The sequence below is a fragment of the Panthera tigris genome, chromosome A1 (assembly GCF_018350195.1).
Source record: "Panthera tigris isolate Pti1 chromosome A1, P.tigris_Pti1_mat1.1, whole genome shotgun sequence".
NCBI lineage: Eukaryota > Metazoa > Chordata > Mammalia > Carnivora > Felidae > Panthera > Panthera tigris.
Genome location: NC_056660.1, coordinates 189957882 through 189973809, shown reverse-complemented (window position 1 = coordinate 189973809; position 15928 = coordinate 189957882). Strand labels below are relative to the sequence as shown.

The 15928-nt window shown below is 39.5% G+C and overlaps 1 protein-coding gene across 2 annotated transcripts in view; it reads left to right on the top strand.

Annotated features, from left to right (window-relative positions):
* Positions 1 to 15928, top strand: part of SGCD (sarcoglycan delta) — a 931341-nt gene that overhangs the window by 815351 nt on the left and 100062 nt on the right. For both annotated transcript variants that reach the window (XM_042993762.1, XM_007077579.3), the window contains one exon: positions 14750 to 14822. In XM_042993762.1, the coding sequence (XP_042849696.1) occupies positions 14750 to 14822 (73 nt within the window). The remainder of the gene's footprint in view (positions 1 to 14749; positions 14823 to 15928) is intronic.

The window sequence follows — 15928 nt, the reverse complement described above, 5'->3', positions numbered from 1 at the left end:
CACCTCCCTAGGGATGATTCTGGTCCCCAGAGGACCTTACATCTCACAATTATTCTAAATCGGGGGCAAAATCTGCCTCTCCTCTGGGCTTCCCTCCAAGGCACTCTTCTCTTTTCCCTCCCTGGGAGAGTAGCCAGCACACTCTCCACTCATATTAGGCCTTCACTAAGGGCAGGAATAGCTGTCGATTTGAGGCAGCTTTGCTTTTGATCCGCTGAAAACCTTCCATCATTGAACTTAAATGCATTTTGCTAAGCGAAAGCAGCAAACCCAAAAACTCTCTACTGAATGATTCCATTTATATGACGTTCTGGCTAAGGCAACACTGTAGGGCCTGAGGACAGTGGGAGCCAGGAGTAAGGGGCTTGAGGGAGAGATTGACTACAGAAGGGCAGTGCAAGGGAAGCAGATTTTCAGAGCGATAAAATTGTGCTGTGTTTGCTTACAGTGATAGATACATGACTGTACCTATTTATCAAAACTTGCAGAATGATAGATCACAAATAATAGTACATTTCACTTGCTGGAAACAAACATCAAAGAAATGCAGAGGGTCTTACTATCTGCTTGAAGTTGAGGAGACATAAAAATATGGGGAGAACAAACACAAATCAATCGTTCTAAAAATCATCAAGCCACAGATGAAGATAAAGAGGGGGGCTAAGCCTGATCATGTCATGTTCAAATGTTGGGCTTTTTGTTGTAGGGAACAGGAGCTCATCACATACTGTGAACCAGACAGGAAACCTGAGACACTTGGGTTCTGGGAAGTTTCACTGACTGAAGTAAATTGGAGAGGTTACAAGAGAGCTGCTAGAGAAGAAGGGAGACTGTACCACTGAGACCGAATAGCTAAAGCCCTAACCATTTCCGTTCCTGTACAAAGATGTGTCAGGCTGTCACAGTGGTGTAGCAGATACTGACCAGCTCAAACCTCTTCCCTCTATAAGTTTCTGTTTCATTCCACAACTTTTACTACCTAGGAAATTGAATTCAAAGCATCTGAGTTTGCGCATCTTGTTTAGAAAAGAACAAAGAATCCCATGACGTGGTCTTTATATGACAGTGAAGGCAGCATACACTCAATGGACTGTCTCACAAGATAGAATAAAATGAGTGTTCATCCAGCATTTCGAAGCACAAAAGAAGGAGCAATTAGTGATAACTGAGAGAGGACCAGGAAAAGATTCGTTATGGAGGAGGTATTTGAGCTGGGCCTTAAAGAATTTGATACACTTAAAAAAGAAAAAAGCTTTCTGGCTGAGAACATAGAATTGCAATCAGCGATCAATGAAAAAGTGCTTCAATATCATATGAAGGTCTAGTAAGAGTGGTTTCCAACTTTTGATCATTTGGCTTATGGCAAAAAAAAAAAAAATTCTAGGTGAAGAGTATGATCATCTTAAAGGGTCTGTTTGCTTCTCTCTCCTTAGTCTTGGGTAGAATGGTATTGACTCTTATGCAGGGAGGGGTGAATAACAGAATTCTCACAAGGTGGCTCAAATGAATAATAACTAGGGACTTGGTTTTCTCTCATAAGAAGTAGTCTATTGATAGACACTTGCTGGTAGCTTAGTGGTGTCTGGGTCAATATATCTGAAATCCACCTGGCTTTTGTCTCATGGTTGGAAGATGGCTCTCACAGCTCCATATTATACTGATAATCAGAAATAAGAGTGGTACCAGCCATATCTGTCCCTTCCTACTAGAACAGAAAAAGCTCACCCCATACTCATCCCCAGTAGGCTTCTACCTACATGGCATTAGACAAACCCATGTCATAATGGCCACCCCTAGCTTCAAGAGAGTCTGGGAAAGCAAGTATTTAGCTGCGTACTTTGCTTCCATGAATAATACCAATATTTTGTTGGCAAAGGAATGGATGTTGATAAGTGACATGCTGGCCATACTAGGGATAAAGATAAAAGAAATCTATACAGTGTGTAAGGTGAAAATCATACAGTCAAAATTACCTCTTTAAAAACTTTATTTCTAATGTTTATTTATTTTTGAGAGAGGAAGAGGCAGAGTGTCAGCAGGGGAGAGGCAGGGAGAGGGAGACACAGAATCTGAAGCAGGCGCCAGGCTCTGAGTTTTCATCACAGAGCCCGATGTGGGGCTCAAACCCACAAACCGTGAAATCATGACCTGAGCCAAAGTTGGACGCTTAACCGACTGAGCCAGCCAGGTGCCCCAAATCAAAATTATGTTTAAGTCACCTGTAAAGTATCCCCATTTTGAGGCTTACTTTCATATAAGATTGTATTCTGAAAGTAAAGCATTCAAGTGTTCTAATGCTTTGAGACATCCAGGACTTTTATTAAGATTTCAATTTGCTGGTCCTCACTTTTCAAGTCGTCATCTTGATCTCCTGTAAATGACTTTATACGTTTCTCCAATTATTTTTGAGACAGTGTTTCTCCATGGTCCTCAATTAATGTTTTAATTTCCTTCTCTATAGGAAAGCATCACCCCCCAGCTGCTTGGCTACAGGCACAGAGTGTTCCACTTCTTTTTCAATGACCAGGAAGCCCTTAAAATCATGTATGTGTTGTTTTCTTGGGTCTCACCAGCGTCCATTGAGCCTCAGAGTCTTGATTTGCTCTCACACTGTGAGACAGACACTTGGGAACTGAGTCTTGCCTAAGAAAGCTGTGTATTCGGGGCTTTCATTTTGCACTCACTCCCAAGAGGAAGGGCAGGCAGAACGAGTGCTGTCCTTAACTTGATCGTGCAGTTCGTATCCATTCTCTCCCCCATCTCCCTGAACTGTTGGCCTGATTCTGGCCATCTGTCCCACAAAGACCTGGAGGGGAACATGGGTGGAGTGCCACATTCATGTCATTCATGAGACACACAGTGCATCATCTTTGAGAACACAGAACATGGAGTCTCTCTCGTGCCCAGGTGTGCTGTCCTTGCCAAGCAGCCTTCTCGGCTTGTTGATGATGCTCCATTGTTCATATACCATCCTAACTTAGAGGCTGCCTTGTTCCAGCATTCTGTCTGTTACACAAATCCAGTGAGTTGAAGTTCTTTGTTTTATTGTGTAGTTTTATTTACTATCAAAAATAGTGCAGTCATAAGAAACTAAAATGAGGTTGCTTGCTGCTTGGATGGTTCCTTTTATATTTTCCAGTTTTGGCTTAATGATACACCGAGCATGAGTTCTGGTCTATTGGTTTCTAGAGTAGAGTTTGTTTAATTAAACTACTTGTCTCTTCATATCTTGCCAGAATATTTTTATACGTGGATCTTTAAATTGCTCTGCAGTTTCACATTCTACAAAAATATATAAAATGTGCACCTTGATGGTATGGCCAGTTCAGTTAAATTGTCTTATTTTATTTTTCTCCATGGTTACCATTCAAATTATTTAATGATATTCTTCTGTATTACTGGCCTAATCTTCTATTATCATAAATAATGATATCTGTTGTTTGGTGACACTTTAGTGTTCAAGGACATGTAACCTTATATATATACTTTTATAATCCCCATTCCACGAAGCCGGAAACTGAGGCTTGAAAAAGCTAAATAATTTGCCCAGTATAATATTCCTCTTCACAGTCTTCCTGTACAACCCTGAACTTGTTACACTTTACCCAGTGTACATGTCTATTAAAGTCCCCCATCTACATGAACCTGAATATCCACATTATGCACACGGACATTCAGGTAGCTGAGCACATGTGCCTCTACCCAGCAGGTGCCATAGAGCAGACCGATGCCCCTATAAAAGTTTGGTTACCAACCAGAGCTGGAACTTTAAACTCTGATATCTAATATCCAATATCCAATATTCAGCTATCTTACTATATTTCTCTTGTCAAAAAGTAGTAGCTCTTGCTTATAACAATTTCTTCCCTTCCCACTTACTCCTGCCCACAAGAATCTGCCTCCATTTCTTGATAGAATGACTCTGATTATATAAGTGATCTGCGTGTTGCTAAATGTCTTGGGCATTCTTTTTTAAGTTTATGTGTTTATTTTGAGAGAGAAAGCAAAAGGAAGGGAAGGGTTGGAGAGAGAGGGAGAGAATGAGAATCCCAAGCAGGATCTGCATTGTCAGCTCAGAGCCCGATGCAGGGCTCAGTCTCACAAACTGTGAGATCATGACCTGAGCTGAAACCAAGAGTCAGACTGAGCCACCCAGGCGCCCCTTCATGAGCATTTTAATTTCCCTTCTTGCCTCTAAGTACCAATTAACATGGGTAACTCCTCCCACTTTTTAGAAGTACTTTTTTTCTCTTGACTTCCTATGTTACCCCATTCCTGGTCTTCTTCCAACCACACAAGCCATTTCTTTTCAGTTTCCTTTGATAGTTCATGCTCCGATAGCAAAACTTGCAATGTTGGAATCCCTTAAAATTCTGATGCTGGCTATCTTTGTCTATCACTCTCACCATTTCTTGGATCAGACCACCCATCCCATTTTCTTAGTTTCCATAATCATCTGTATTCCAAAAATCTCTATGCCAGTGGTTTAGAACTCTGCCTTGAGTAATATACCTCTGTATCCAGCTGCCTACATAAACATCTGAATTTGGAAAACCCACAGATACCTTAAATTCATTATAGCCAAAACTAAATTTTTGCTCTTCCCCCAAACCTGAACATTTCTTACCCCTTTACCCCTCATATCATACTACCAGGTTCTTTCAACTCTACCTCTTCAGTACCTGTCACGTTCACCTTTCCCGTTTTTTTCACTATGGGTTACATAGTCTAGGCCTCCATCATTTCTTACCTGGCTACTAAAATAGCCATCTAACTGATTTGCATGCATTTGCTCTTGATCCCTTGTACTACATTTTAGACAGTATAGTCAGATCCTGTAACTATTGGAATTCGATTTTGTTGGAAATAACAGACAGCCTAACCAGTAGTGGCTTAAACAAGTTGGGGATTTGTTATTATGTAATAATAATTCTGGATGTATGCTGTCCAAGGCTTATAGCAGAACAATGTTATAAAGAGACCAAATTCCTTCAACCTTCTTCCTTTCGCACCTTTAGCAATATGGCTTTCACTCACATGGTCTCATAGGGCTGCTGTGCCTCAAAGCATTGCTTCTCTATTTCAGAAAGGGAAGAGTAAAGAACAAAAATCCTTCTTTGTTAGGCTTTGGGTTTTTTGTTTGTTTGTTTGTTTGTTTGTTTGTTTTTAATTTGGGAAGAAAATATCTCCCCAGACACTTGTTCCTACATCTCCCTGGCCAAGGCTGTATCACACAGCCACCTAACACTGCAAAGGGAGTCTGAGAAGTTGAGTAGTTTGGGTTTCCAGGCTGTATCATAGACAAATGCAAGAGGGGATGCACTGTGCTTAAAATGTGACCAGCCGACAGTCCTTAATATCTGCCCCAGAGTATTTAAAAAAACATACCTGATCATCTCATTCTCCTCTCTATAGCCTTTCAATGGCTTCCTTTTCCTATTAGGATAAAATTCTCAAACATGCACATGGACCAAATGCTCCTACGTGACCTTGCCCCTGACTGCCTCAGAAATCTTATGGCGGTCTTGCTCTTTCCACTCCAGCTACAGTCCTCTCCTTACTCTTCCTTAAAAGCAGCAAGCCATGTTATGCACAGTGTGTGTATCTATGCGCAGAGAAAGATTTATTGTGCCTTTAAGAACCAGTGTTTGGGGGCACCTGGGTGGCTCACTCAGTTAAGCATCTGACTCTTGTTTTCGGCTCAGGTCTTGATCTCATGGTTTGTGAGATAGAGCCCTAGCTGGGCTCCAGCACAGAGCCTGCTTGGGATTTTCTGTCTCCCTCTCCCCCCTTTCTGTCCCCCACTTGCACATGTTCACTGTCTCTCTCTCTAAATAAATAAACTTGAAAAAGAGAACCAGTGTTTGTACCCTTGGGGGCTACATTGACCCCACTGAGAATACATGATTTACAATAATTGTCATTATAAAAATCAGTATCTGTCTAGCCACCATAAAAGTTCATAAGGGCAGACGTTAGATCTTCATAGCCAGGATTGCCTTAATACAGTGCTGGCCACAGAGTAGGTAATTGTTAAATGTTGATAGACAATGAATGTTACAACACTTAGGATGGCTAGAGATTTTATATATTTCTTGAAAATTGTACTTGTGATCTCATAAATAAGAAAAGCCTGAATCTGTTTTCCCCCCAAAACCATTTATGGAATAGGTCCTCCATAAATATTTGTTGAATGAATTAATTATCTGTACATTTTGGTCAGGAGAATTGTCCCTAATTCCTGAAAAGAAAATATTTGGTATGTATCCTGGAAATGACTTGTAATGACTACAAATGTTTTGCATGAGCAGTTTATTAAATGCTACCAGCAGCCAGAGAGACACAATGGGATTAAATTACTTCAAGTGACTTTATCCACTCAAAGTTTCTGTTTGTTGCTCATGTTGGGAAGGTTTTCAGAAGCTGACAGCCGCCTTCAAAGTGCTTAGCCCTGAAATTCGTGGAAACTCTGCAATCTCACTGATTACTCAGTTCATTTTAAATCCCAGATTAGACATAACCCAACCCACTTCCTTAAAAAGAATTTTTCACTGCGCATTACCATTAGGAGAAAGCCAAAAATTCTTGTTATGAAATAAATAGAAAACTACTGTTTCTGAGGAATTTCCTGTGATCAGCACTCCCACGAAACACTTTTATGGATAACATGATATTGGGATTGCTATTCAGGAAAATAGGCCTCTAAGGAATATTTAAATATTAAAATGTAACTGTGTTCTCTAGCCTGGACTTACAAGGCAAAAACCATTTCTCCTGTATCTAGAAAGCTTTTAAACAGTAGCAGATATGTGAAATGTGAAACGTGCTTAGCTACAATTTTGGAGTAACTAGAAAGTTATCTTGCAAGGAAGACAATGTTCATTATTCAAGAAATGACTATATTGTTCATAGTTTTTTTAAAAAATATTTCCTGTTTATAAATACTTTGGGAGACTGTAAGTTTCCTTGTCACATTGCCTATACCTTCATAAGAAAAACGTAGTCAGATTCAGAGCAGCTTCTTTTACTAAGTAAAGGCAATTTTAGTTGCAATTAAAATATCAAATATGAAAAACTAGATTTCATTGGAGATGTAGAAGGTCGCCATGGGCACCACTGGCTTTGAGTATTAATCACCTGGTTTTGACCATCCATGTCAGCTCTTCCCCTGGGCCCTCTGATACCCATTGTTCTCTGTCTTGTCCAGTGCCTCACCAGATCCCATTGGCTTTCCACTTAAACATCTCCTAAACCCATCCACTTTTCTCCATCTGTGCTGCCAATTCTCTGGTTCAATCTCCCACCATCCCTCTCTCTGCCCCACTGCATCTATCCTTACCCTCCTCAAGTGTCTTTTCCATGATACAGTGTCTCAGTCAGCTGCTGGTGCTGCTGCTGTAACAGAATACCATAGACTGGACAGCTTAATCAATAAGAATTTCTCACTGTTCTGGAGGCTGGGAGCCTGAGATCAGGGTGCCAGCATGGTGAGGTTCCAATGACAATTAGAGTTTCAATGTATGAGTTTTAGGAGGATACAAACATGCAGACGATAGCATATTGGCTCAGTGATCTCCAAAAATGCCAGTTGGATCGAGCCAGATCCCTGCTTAAAACCTTCACCGTGACCTATAAGGTTCTGAATTACCCAGATCAGCCCACCTTTCCAGTCTCATCCCATGCTGCTGACCCTTGCAAAAAATAGTCTGGCCACACAGATCTTTAATAACTTCAACTTCCCAACCCTGATGTTTTTTCATTATCTTTTCAACTGCCACTTCCCCCTCTTAACTAGTTTGTTCCTAATCACTTTACAAATACCAACAGAATTTCACTTTCTCAGGGAAACTTATCTGCCAGACCAAGTTATGACCCCAAGTTGTATTTCAAAGACATTTTTTTTATTTTCCTTTCAAGTCTTTATCACTATTTGTAACTATTAGATATTTTTATTTGAAAATAGCATTCAGGGGTGCCTGGGCGGCTCAGTCGGTTAAGCATCCAACTCTAGATTTCAGCTCAGGTTGTGATCTCACAGATTGCGGGTATGAGCCCCGCATAGGGCTCCACACTACCAGTGTGGAGCCTGCTTGGGATTCTCTGTCTCTCTCCCTCTCTCTCTTCCCATCCCCAGTCCACATGATCACTCTTTCTCAAAGTAAATAAATAAACTTAAAAATAAATAAACAAACTAATAGCACACACTACTGGAATACACTGTGCTCTCCTATACTATGGACTCCATGTCTGTTTGGCTCATTTCTAGACCTTCCTGCTCAAAACATGTTGAATGTCGGGTTTTTCAAACCTACCAGCCTCCTTTTCTGGTCCCTTTCCTGGTCCATTGGGTTTATCCAGCCAGGTTATCTGGAGGATTGTAAAACAGCAGATCTGGAAACAACCTTATAGATCATCTAACTTCCACCCCCATTTTGTATAACAAATGGGGAAATAAGACTAGAAAACAAATTGCCAAAGGCCATATAATAAACTAACTCATAGAAGAGCAGCACTAAAAATCAGGTCTTTGGTTTGTCGGTTCTCTGATATTTCAGGAGATTAAATCATTCCTTCTCCCATTTTTCTTATCACCATTTTTTAGATTGAAATCCGTTGTCGATTTTATAACCTAATATTGGTATAAAAATATATCCTTTTCAAGTAAAATATGGTTCTTGTTTAGGGTTATCATTCAGGTTATATCTACCCAAGCAACACGGATTAGAACACTTAAAATGTTTTGACTTCAAAAATGGTGATTAGATATTTTGACTCAGCATTTTGACTATTTTGGCCCCATGATTCAAGCCCAAAGATGAGTTTTAGTCTATGTTCATTAATACAAAAGCATTAATCATAATTGTGCCAATCTTAATGCATGCACATCAAGAAAGAATTACCAGAGCAAACTCCATTAAGCCAGCTTAACTCCTTAATCAATGTTCTAAACAGCACACTTAAACCATTTCTGACCTTTTTGAAAGTTTTCCTTGAAATTACTTCTGAAAGATCAGTTCTTCGTGTACAACAAAAATTTGATTCATCATCCAATTTTTCTGGCTCCTATTATTATAACATCTAGTATAGTATTTCTTCCTTTGTGTCTAATGCTTCTCTCAAGTCCAATTTTCTTGTAGCGTGTTTTGCAGATGTGAATCTGCCTTTCAGGATTTGGTTCATGGCTTTATTTAACATATGCAGGTTTAGGCACTTTAGTGTTTTTTATTTTTTACAAAATTGAATTTTCCCCAATTTTTTTGGAGTTTAAAGACTTATGAACCAGGTTTTGTTTTTGCAGTTAGCTTCCTCTATAATAAATTTTTCCATCTACTGTTTTATCTCTTATGAAATTTATTTTCTAGCGAGCAGTTCTGCCAGTTAAATGCAGTTTGAAATTGGACAAAAGTCTGTTTGCTATTATTTGATTCCTCCTTAAACACAGAAAAGTTTTAGCATTTTTTCTTTGGATATTTCAAGGTTTCTTTCTTTTTTTTTTTTTCCTGGTAGGGAATGGAAGTGGCCCAAGACAATCATCTGTTTAAATTGTTACCTGATGAAATATTTGATTTGAGGGGAAAACTATTTAGCTCTGACACTTCTTATCCCATCCCTTGTTTTACATCTGGGGAAATCAAGGGTCAGAGAGGTCTTCTGATTTGCATAGGATCACAGAGATAGGACTGGATTTCAGGTCTCTTGACATCTGGGACACTTTGAGGGGAAAGCCTCCGAAGTTGAGTATGCTTTCCCGAGAGGAGAAGCTGGCTTTTTGTTACTATGGCAATGGAGGGGATTTGAGATTTTTTGACAAGTTTACCCCCTACCTGTACTGCAAGGAAAAAAGAACCACTGAGCTAATCTTTAAATCTTTATGGTGATTCAAAACACTTTAGATAGATCCTGTCACATGCTTTATAAGTTCCTAATTGATTGTGTGGAATTAAGTTATTGGGCAGAGAACCATCTAATGGAAACACATTGATGAAATCATTTTTGAGGGACATTAATGGAACTTAAAACTGAAATGGCTTTATGGATTTTTCACTCAAACTGTTTATGAACATTTATTGCCAGTAAATTATATTGTGTCAGAAGAGGGAATCAGTAGGTATGGCTTTAATAGAAACCTTTTTGAAATAATAAAATCGAGAATAATTTATTATCTAAGAACAGATAGGGGATGGGAGAATTCATCCTGATGGATGTTTGTCCACTCTGCAGCTTCTAGAAGAGTGAAAAATGGTGTTAAAAGCAGAAGCCTGATAGGACTTGGAAATAAATGGTGTTTTTGAAAAGTGTTAATATCTCATCTCATTGTGCATGTGGATTGTTTTCAGAAGAGAGGTGAGGGGAGATTTAGCAAGTGTTACTTGAGGGTATAAACATTGGGATTTGTTCATATCTCATAAAAAGCTGAACAAGTAGAGAATGATTTAATATAATGAAAGAGACAGTCTAGAATAGTAGTCACAGACATTGGTTCCAGGGCCAAAAGATGAGAGTTCGGGTTCTGACACCTCCTTTTCACTGTGCAACCATAGGAAAATATCCTGACTTCCCTGAGTGTCAGATTCCACATCCGTAGCAACAGACATGCATAGTCTCTACCTCATAATAATGATCAAATTAAAACAACTTCCATAATTTCTAGTTTCTAGTATGTGCTTTAAAAATGTCACTTTTAAGAGTCATAGAGGACCTGGATAAGGGGAGGAAAAAATAGGTTTCATAAATATTTTAGTACTATAAGCAGTATCTTATTGACTATCATCTGCTGATTTCTATGTGCCAAAAATCTCGTTCAATCTTCCAAGACCCCTAGGAGATAAAGTTACCATTAATATCCTTTCTTTTCAGAGAAGAAAACTGAGCATCATAGAGATTGGGTTTCATGCCCAAGGACACTCAGATAATGAGAAATTCTGGTACATTCCCCTGAGAAGTCATATCTGTGAGTCTGTTTTCCAGTATGGATGGCACGTATGGGCCCCTGTGGCAAAGTGCATCAAAAACAAAATCAGAGGGCATCTGGTTGGATGGTGGGAGCAAAAGGAGCCTTAGTGAGTGTCTTGCCCTTCACTTTGACCCCACATCCAGAGCCCGTCAACCACCCAGATCCTCTATGAGAGCCTAGACCCCTGGGTTTTGCTGTCTTGCCACCTTATGGGTGCCACATTCTCCTGGCGTTCAGAAAACAAGACACTAGGGTATAGTGGCTAAAAGTAGGGCCTTGGTTCAGATGCCTGCATATGAATCTCAGCTCAGGCATTCACTAGCCATGTGACTGTGAGCCCCCTCTTTTTTAGCCCCACTTGTCTTGTAGGACAATTAGTTTTCTTGGTCTGGGGAAGAAACTACAGACCTTTGATCTCATTTTATTTTAAAGCAATATTTGTATTTAGCCCAAATAATATTCTCTTCTTAGCATAGCTCTTTTATTTTAAGAGGCACAGTTAAAAGGAGTTGGATTTTGGACATTCATTAAAAATGCAATGTGATACATGAGGAGTTTTATGACAGCAAATTAGTACTGCCATAGGAGTATTAGTACCAATTGGAAATAAGTAGTACCAAATTGGACCCCAATAAGGCATCCGGTGGAAGCCTAGGGAACCTAAAATTGAATCTGTCTGTATTCTGTGTGTGACCTTCGGAGACCATGGTTGTTCCACAAGCATATGGTGAGCACCCATAATGTATTAGATGACTTCATATAACCTTTTTTATCCCCCTTGGAATTTCTTTAAAAGGGTGGCAGAGCGAGGGGCCACTGGCTGTGGTACAGCACTTCCTTCCTGAGCTTAGTACAGCCAGATGTTAAGAAGTGGCAAATGAGGTTTGGTCAGTGTATCTGACAAATGGAGAAACAGACACAGCACAAAACTTGAATAAAATAAAGAAAATAGTGCATGCTTTTGAGGTTCATTTTAAGAAAATGGCATTCTTCATTTTTGGACAATTGAACTGAATAAATGTAGTATATATCCTTATATATGTATATATTTTGCATAGTCCTAAGAAGTAGGTATTCTTGGGCTTCAAGGGGCCTTATAAAACGATAGGAGGATACAGGAGATATCAGTGAAACACAAAGCCTCACAGCATTGTAATACCAGTTCAAATAATGAAGGTTGTCTATGAGCAGTACTAATTGCTGTATCGGTAAGTCAGACAATTAGGGCTGATTTTAAGGGAGGTAATGCTCTTTCTCATGCAGTTTTCATAGTTTTCTTAGTAGAGGAAGGGGAGATATGAGCTGGTACTAAAGAGTCGACACAGTGTATGTAAACAGAAATAAATTTCCTAGCCTTAATCAGGTGTATAATTGTTCCTTTTAATCATTAAAAACAACAACAACAACAACAAAATAGGTTCCAGTGGCTCAGAACTAAGCATCTCTAAGGAATAGAAAGGGAAGGGATTTCAAGGGAAGCCCCTGTTAACTGCAGTAGTGACAGATGGGAATTGCTCAATAACAGGTTTGAGATGGTACTGAGAGGTGACTAAGGCCATGCTCTTGGGTCAGACACTTTAGAGCCACGTCCCAATGTGTCACTCATTGTCCCGTGATTTCTCCTGGCCTATTTTACCTACTAGGCACCCTCTACAGTATCTTTCGTCTAGGCGCTCTTCAAAGGATCACAAAAATCTTGGAGATGTGGATTGTATGCTCTGCAAAACAAAATTTAATACACGTGTAACAAAAGCCACATTATAGTCTATAATCCAGCCCAATCTTATTCAGTTATTGTGTTAGTCAGGATTCTTCAGAGAAACAGAGCCAATATGGATCTACCTATGGGAAGAAAGTCATTATAAGAAACTGGCTCAAGTCATTATAGAAGCTAAGGAGTCCCACAATCTGCTGTCTATAAGATGGAGACCCAGGAAAGTTCATGACATAATTCAGAATGAGTCCCAAGGCTCACTGAGAACCAGTGCAGTCAATGGTGTAGATTCTAGTCTGGGTATTAAGGCCTGAGAAAAAGGAGCACTGATGGCAGGAGAAGACTGATATCCCAATTCAAGCAGTTAGACAGGAAGAACCTAATTCTTCCTTGCTCCGCCTTCTAGTCAGGCCCTCAACAGGATTGGCTGATGCTCACCCACACTGGGGAGGGCACACTGCTCTGCTAAGTCCTTTGATTCTACTCTCATCTGGAAACACCCTCACACCCAGATGTTGTGTTTAGCTCAGTATCTGATTACCTCATGATCCAAGTCAAGCTGACACATAAAATGAACCGCCACATTTATAAAGAACATAATAAAGTTTAAATCACTAGGGCAAAATAGTGTATGCATAATAAAACAACATGCTTAGGAAATTTACATTAAAAAATGTTGTATATAATTGAGACTGTGGGTACATTTTGATATATTTGAAAGGTGGTGTGTTGGTGTCTTGAAAGGCAAAAGTGTCTTATGGGCAGAAAAAGATCTTTAATGTCCCCACACTAAACGTCTCTTTGCCTACTGCAACTGTTGGTAGGGTGGTTGCAGGCAATAAATGAGCTAGTACATATGATGTGTACATGATGGTATCTGGCTTTTAGTAGTCACTCAAAATGCTAGCTCAGATTAATAGTTATCATTTACCAGGATACTTTAGTGACCATCCATGATGTTAAAATTTGAGGCATTGTTTGCTGATTTTACTTGCAGTAGTCTTACTTGTATCAAAAAGATTAAATATTTTTACAGTTGCTACAAAAGTCAAGAAACCATTTCATTTTCCTAGACTTAGCTAAGATAAATCTGGATTTGTAATATCAGTGGTTAATGGAGGAATTCTAGACATCATAGCAATGCAAGAGGATTCTAGAAATTCACACATGCATACAAGGTATTATTCTGCCCCTTTTTGTGGCTTCAAAGAACTACACCAAAAAATGTATAAAAATCAACACCTTTACTTCAGAGTACAGGATACTGCCTAGCTAAGTTTAATTGAAAAACTAATATTCAGTGCAATTGTCTGTGATAAACTAAGGTGTAAATGAGTTGAAAAACACTTTGGGAGCAGACAAATCAGATAATCACCACCTCTATGGCTGGGAAGGTTCAGCTGGTGATAACAAGTTGTAAAGATAAAAGCTTGTAGCAAGGTCAAGAGCTAACTGTCTAGATTGGGTTGGGGATCAATGTTGAATAATACTCAAAGTGTGAAAGCACTGAACTTCAAATGATCTCTCACAGTGTTCTGTTTTGTTTAACTTTTCAAGATAATAGTGTAGAACTTTAGGGAAAAATGTTTTTGCTAGATTTTATTAGGTGAATAGTTTACAGTGTTACAGTGTTCTCCACCATCCACCCACTGCTGAGATGTTGTATGTGTTCTATGATTTGTGCCCCACACTGAAATAAGAGGGCTTCAGCTGCTGTTTTTCAAAACATTTCCAGTTGGGTAACTATTAATAGTTGATGAGAGACAAGAGTTAGACTGTGCCATTTCTAGGCTTTTTTTTTTTTTTTTTTTTAAATGTTAACATTGTATTTGCCTCATGGCCTCACTCTGATCTCAGCAAGAACACTTTCAAAAGAAGCTCCTTGTTTTTTCACAGGCTGTTTGCATGATTTGATTCAGTGCCCCCCCCCCCAAAGGTAGGAAGCTAAAGCCAATGGCAAAATGTGTGCTTTGGGTTGTGTGAAGGATTCACTACATTTAGCTCCACTCATTGTGCTGATCGTGTCCCCAGGTGACATGCAAAGTCTCCAACCTCTGTTTGCTTTTTTCTTTTGTTTACAGGAGCGGAGGGCACAGTGTTCCCTAAATCTATAGAGACACCTAATGTCAGGGCAGACCCCTTCAAGGAACTAAGGTAAATTTCTGACTATGCTTTGCATTGATTAGTGGCTGTTTCCTTTGTCTGAGAAACTGGCTGATGATCCATTTTGACTATAAGGAATGTAACAGCGTCACAACATGAATATACAAACTGGGAGAGATTAGAAAGGACAAGAAGATAAGCTACAGCCAAGGGAAAATTTTCTCTGAGAACTTAAGAAGATTGAGGGTTTGGAGGAAGAGGTTGCCAGCCTTGTAATTAGGAGATGCAGGATTCATTCATTTGCACTGCCTGTTTCCTGCTGTATTTTGTGGGACCAAAAAACCTAACCAATTACAGCACTAGTCAGTAATTGGTGCTGATCAGCCCAAAGAAAAGTGGTATCTGAAAGAAACTGGACTCTAATATGATACAGATTTTTGTTTGTATGCAATAATCTCTCCATTACTTGGAGTGTTATGGTACTAGAACTACTTTCTGTGGATATTCCCTGTACTGGTGTTAATCTTCAAATATCTATAATTGTGCTGCCTTTAGCAGAAAAAGACTCTGAGATCCTGTATATTTACCACCAACAACTAAGGAAACAAAAAAGAACAATAGATATACCTATAGATAAACAGAGATAGATATAACCTAAAAACCATTACAGCCACCAAAGGACCATCCCTGGCTCCAAAAAGGAACCCATAAAAAGTGGTATGTTGACACAAATATAACCATAATTTTTACCATATACTTATGATATAGGCAGGCTGGGACCCAGAGGGGTCTCCCGCAGGACCAGTAAGAGGGTCCTGGGCTTCATGCAGGAAGAAATCAAATATAATCTGGAGAAAGTGAAAGCAGAATTTATTGAATAGCATGAGTGACAGACAGAAAATAGCAGATGGAGTGTCTGGGAGACTCAGAAAGGAAAGGAGAATGAGTTTCAGCATCGCTTGGGATTAGGGTTTTATACGGGAAAGGGGCCTGAGGTATGTGTTTCTCCAGGAATCCAGGGTAGGGTCTGATCAACTGCAAGTGTCGGGTGACCAATAGCTGTTATTCCATAAATCACTGAAGGTAGGGGGTGTTGATGCCAGTGTAGGCTGTGGTTTGTTGGAAGATAATGTCCTGGAACATGTTTGGGTTTTGGC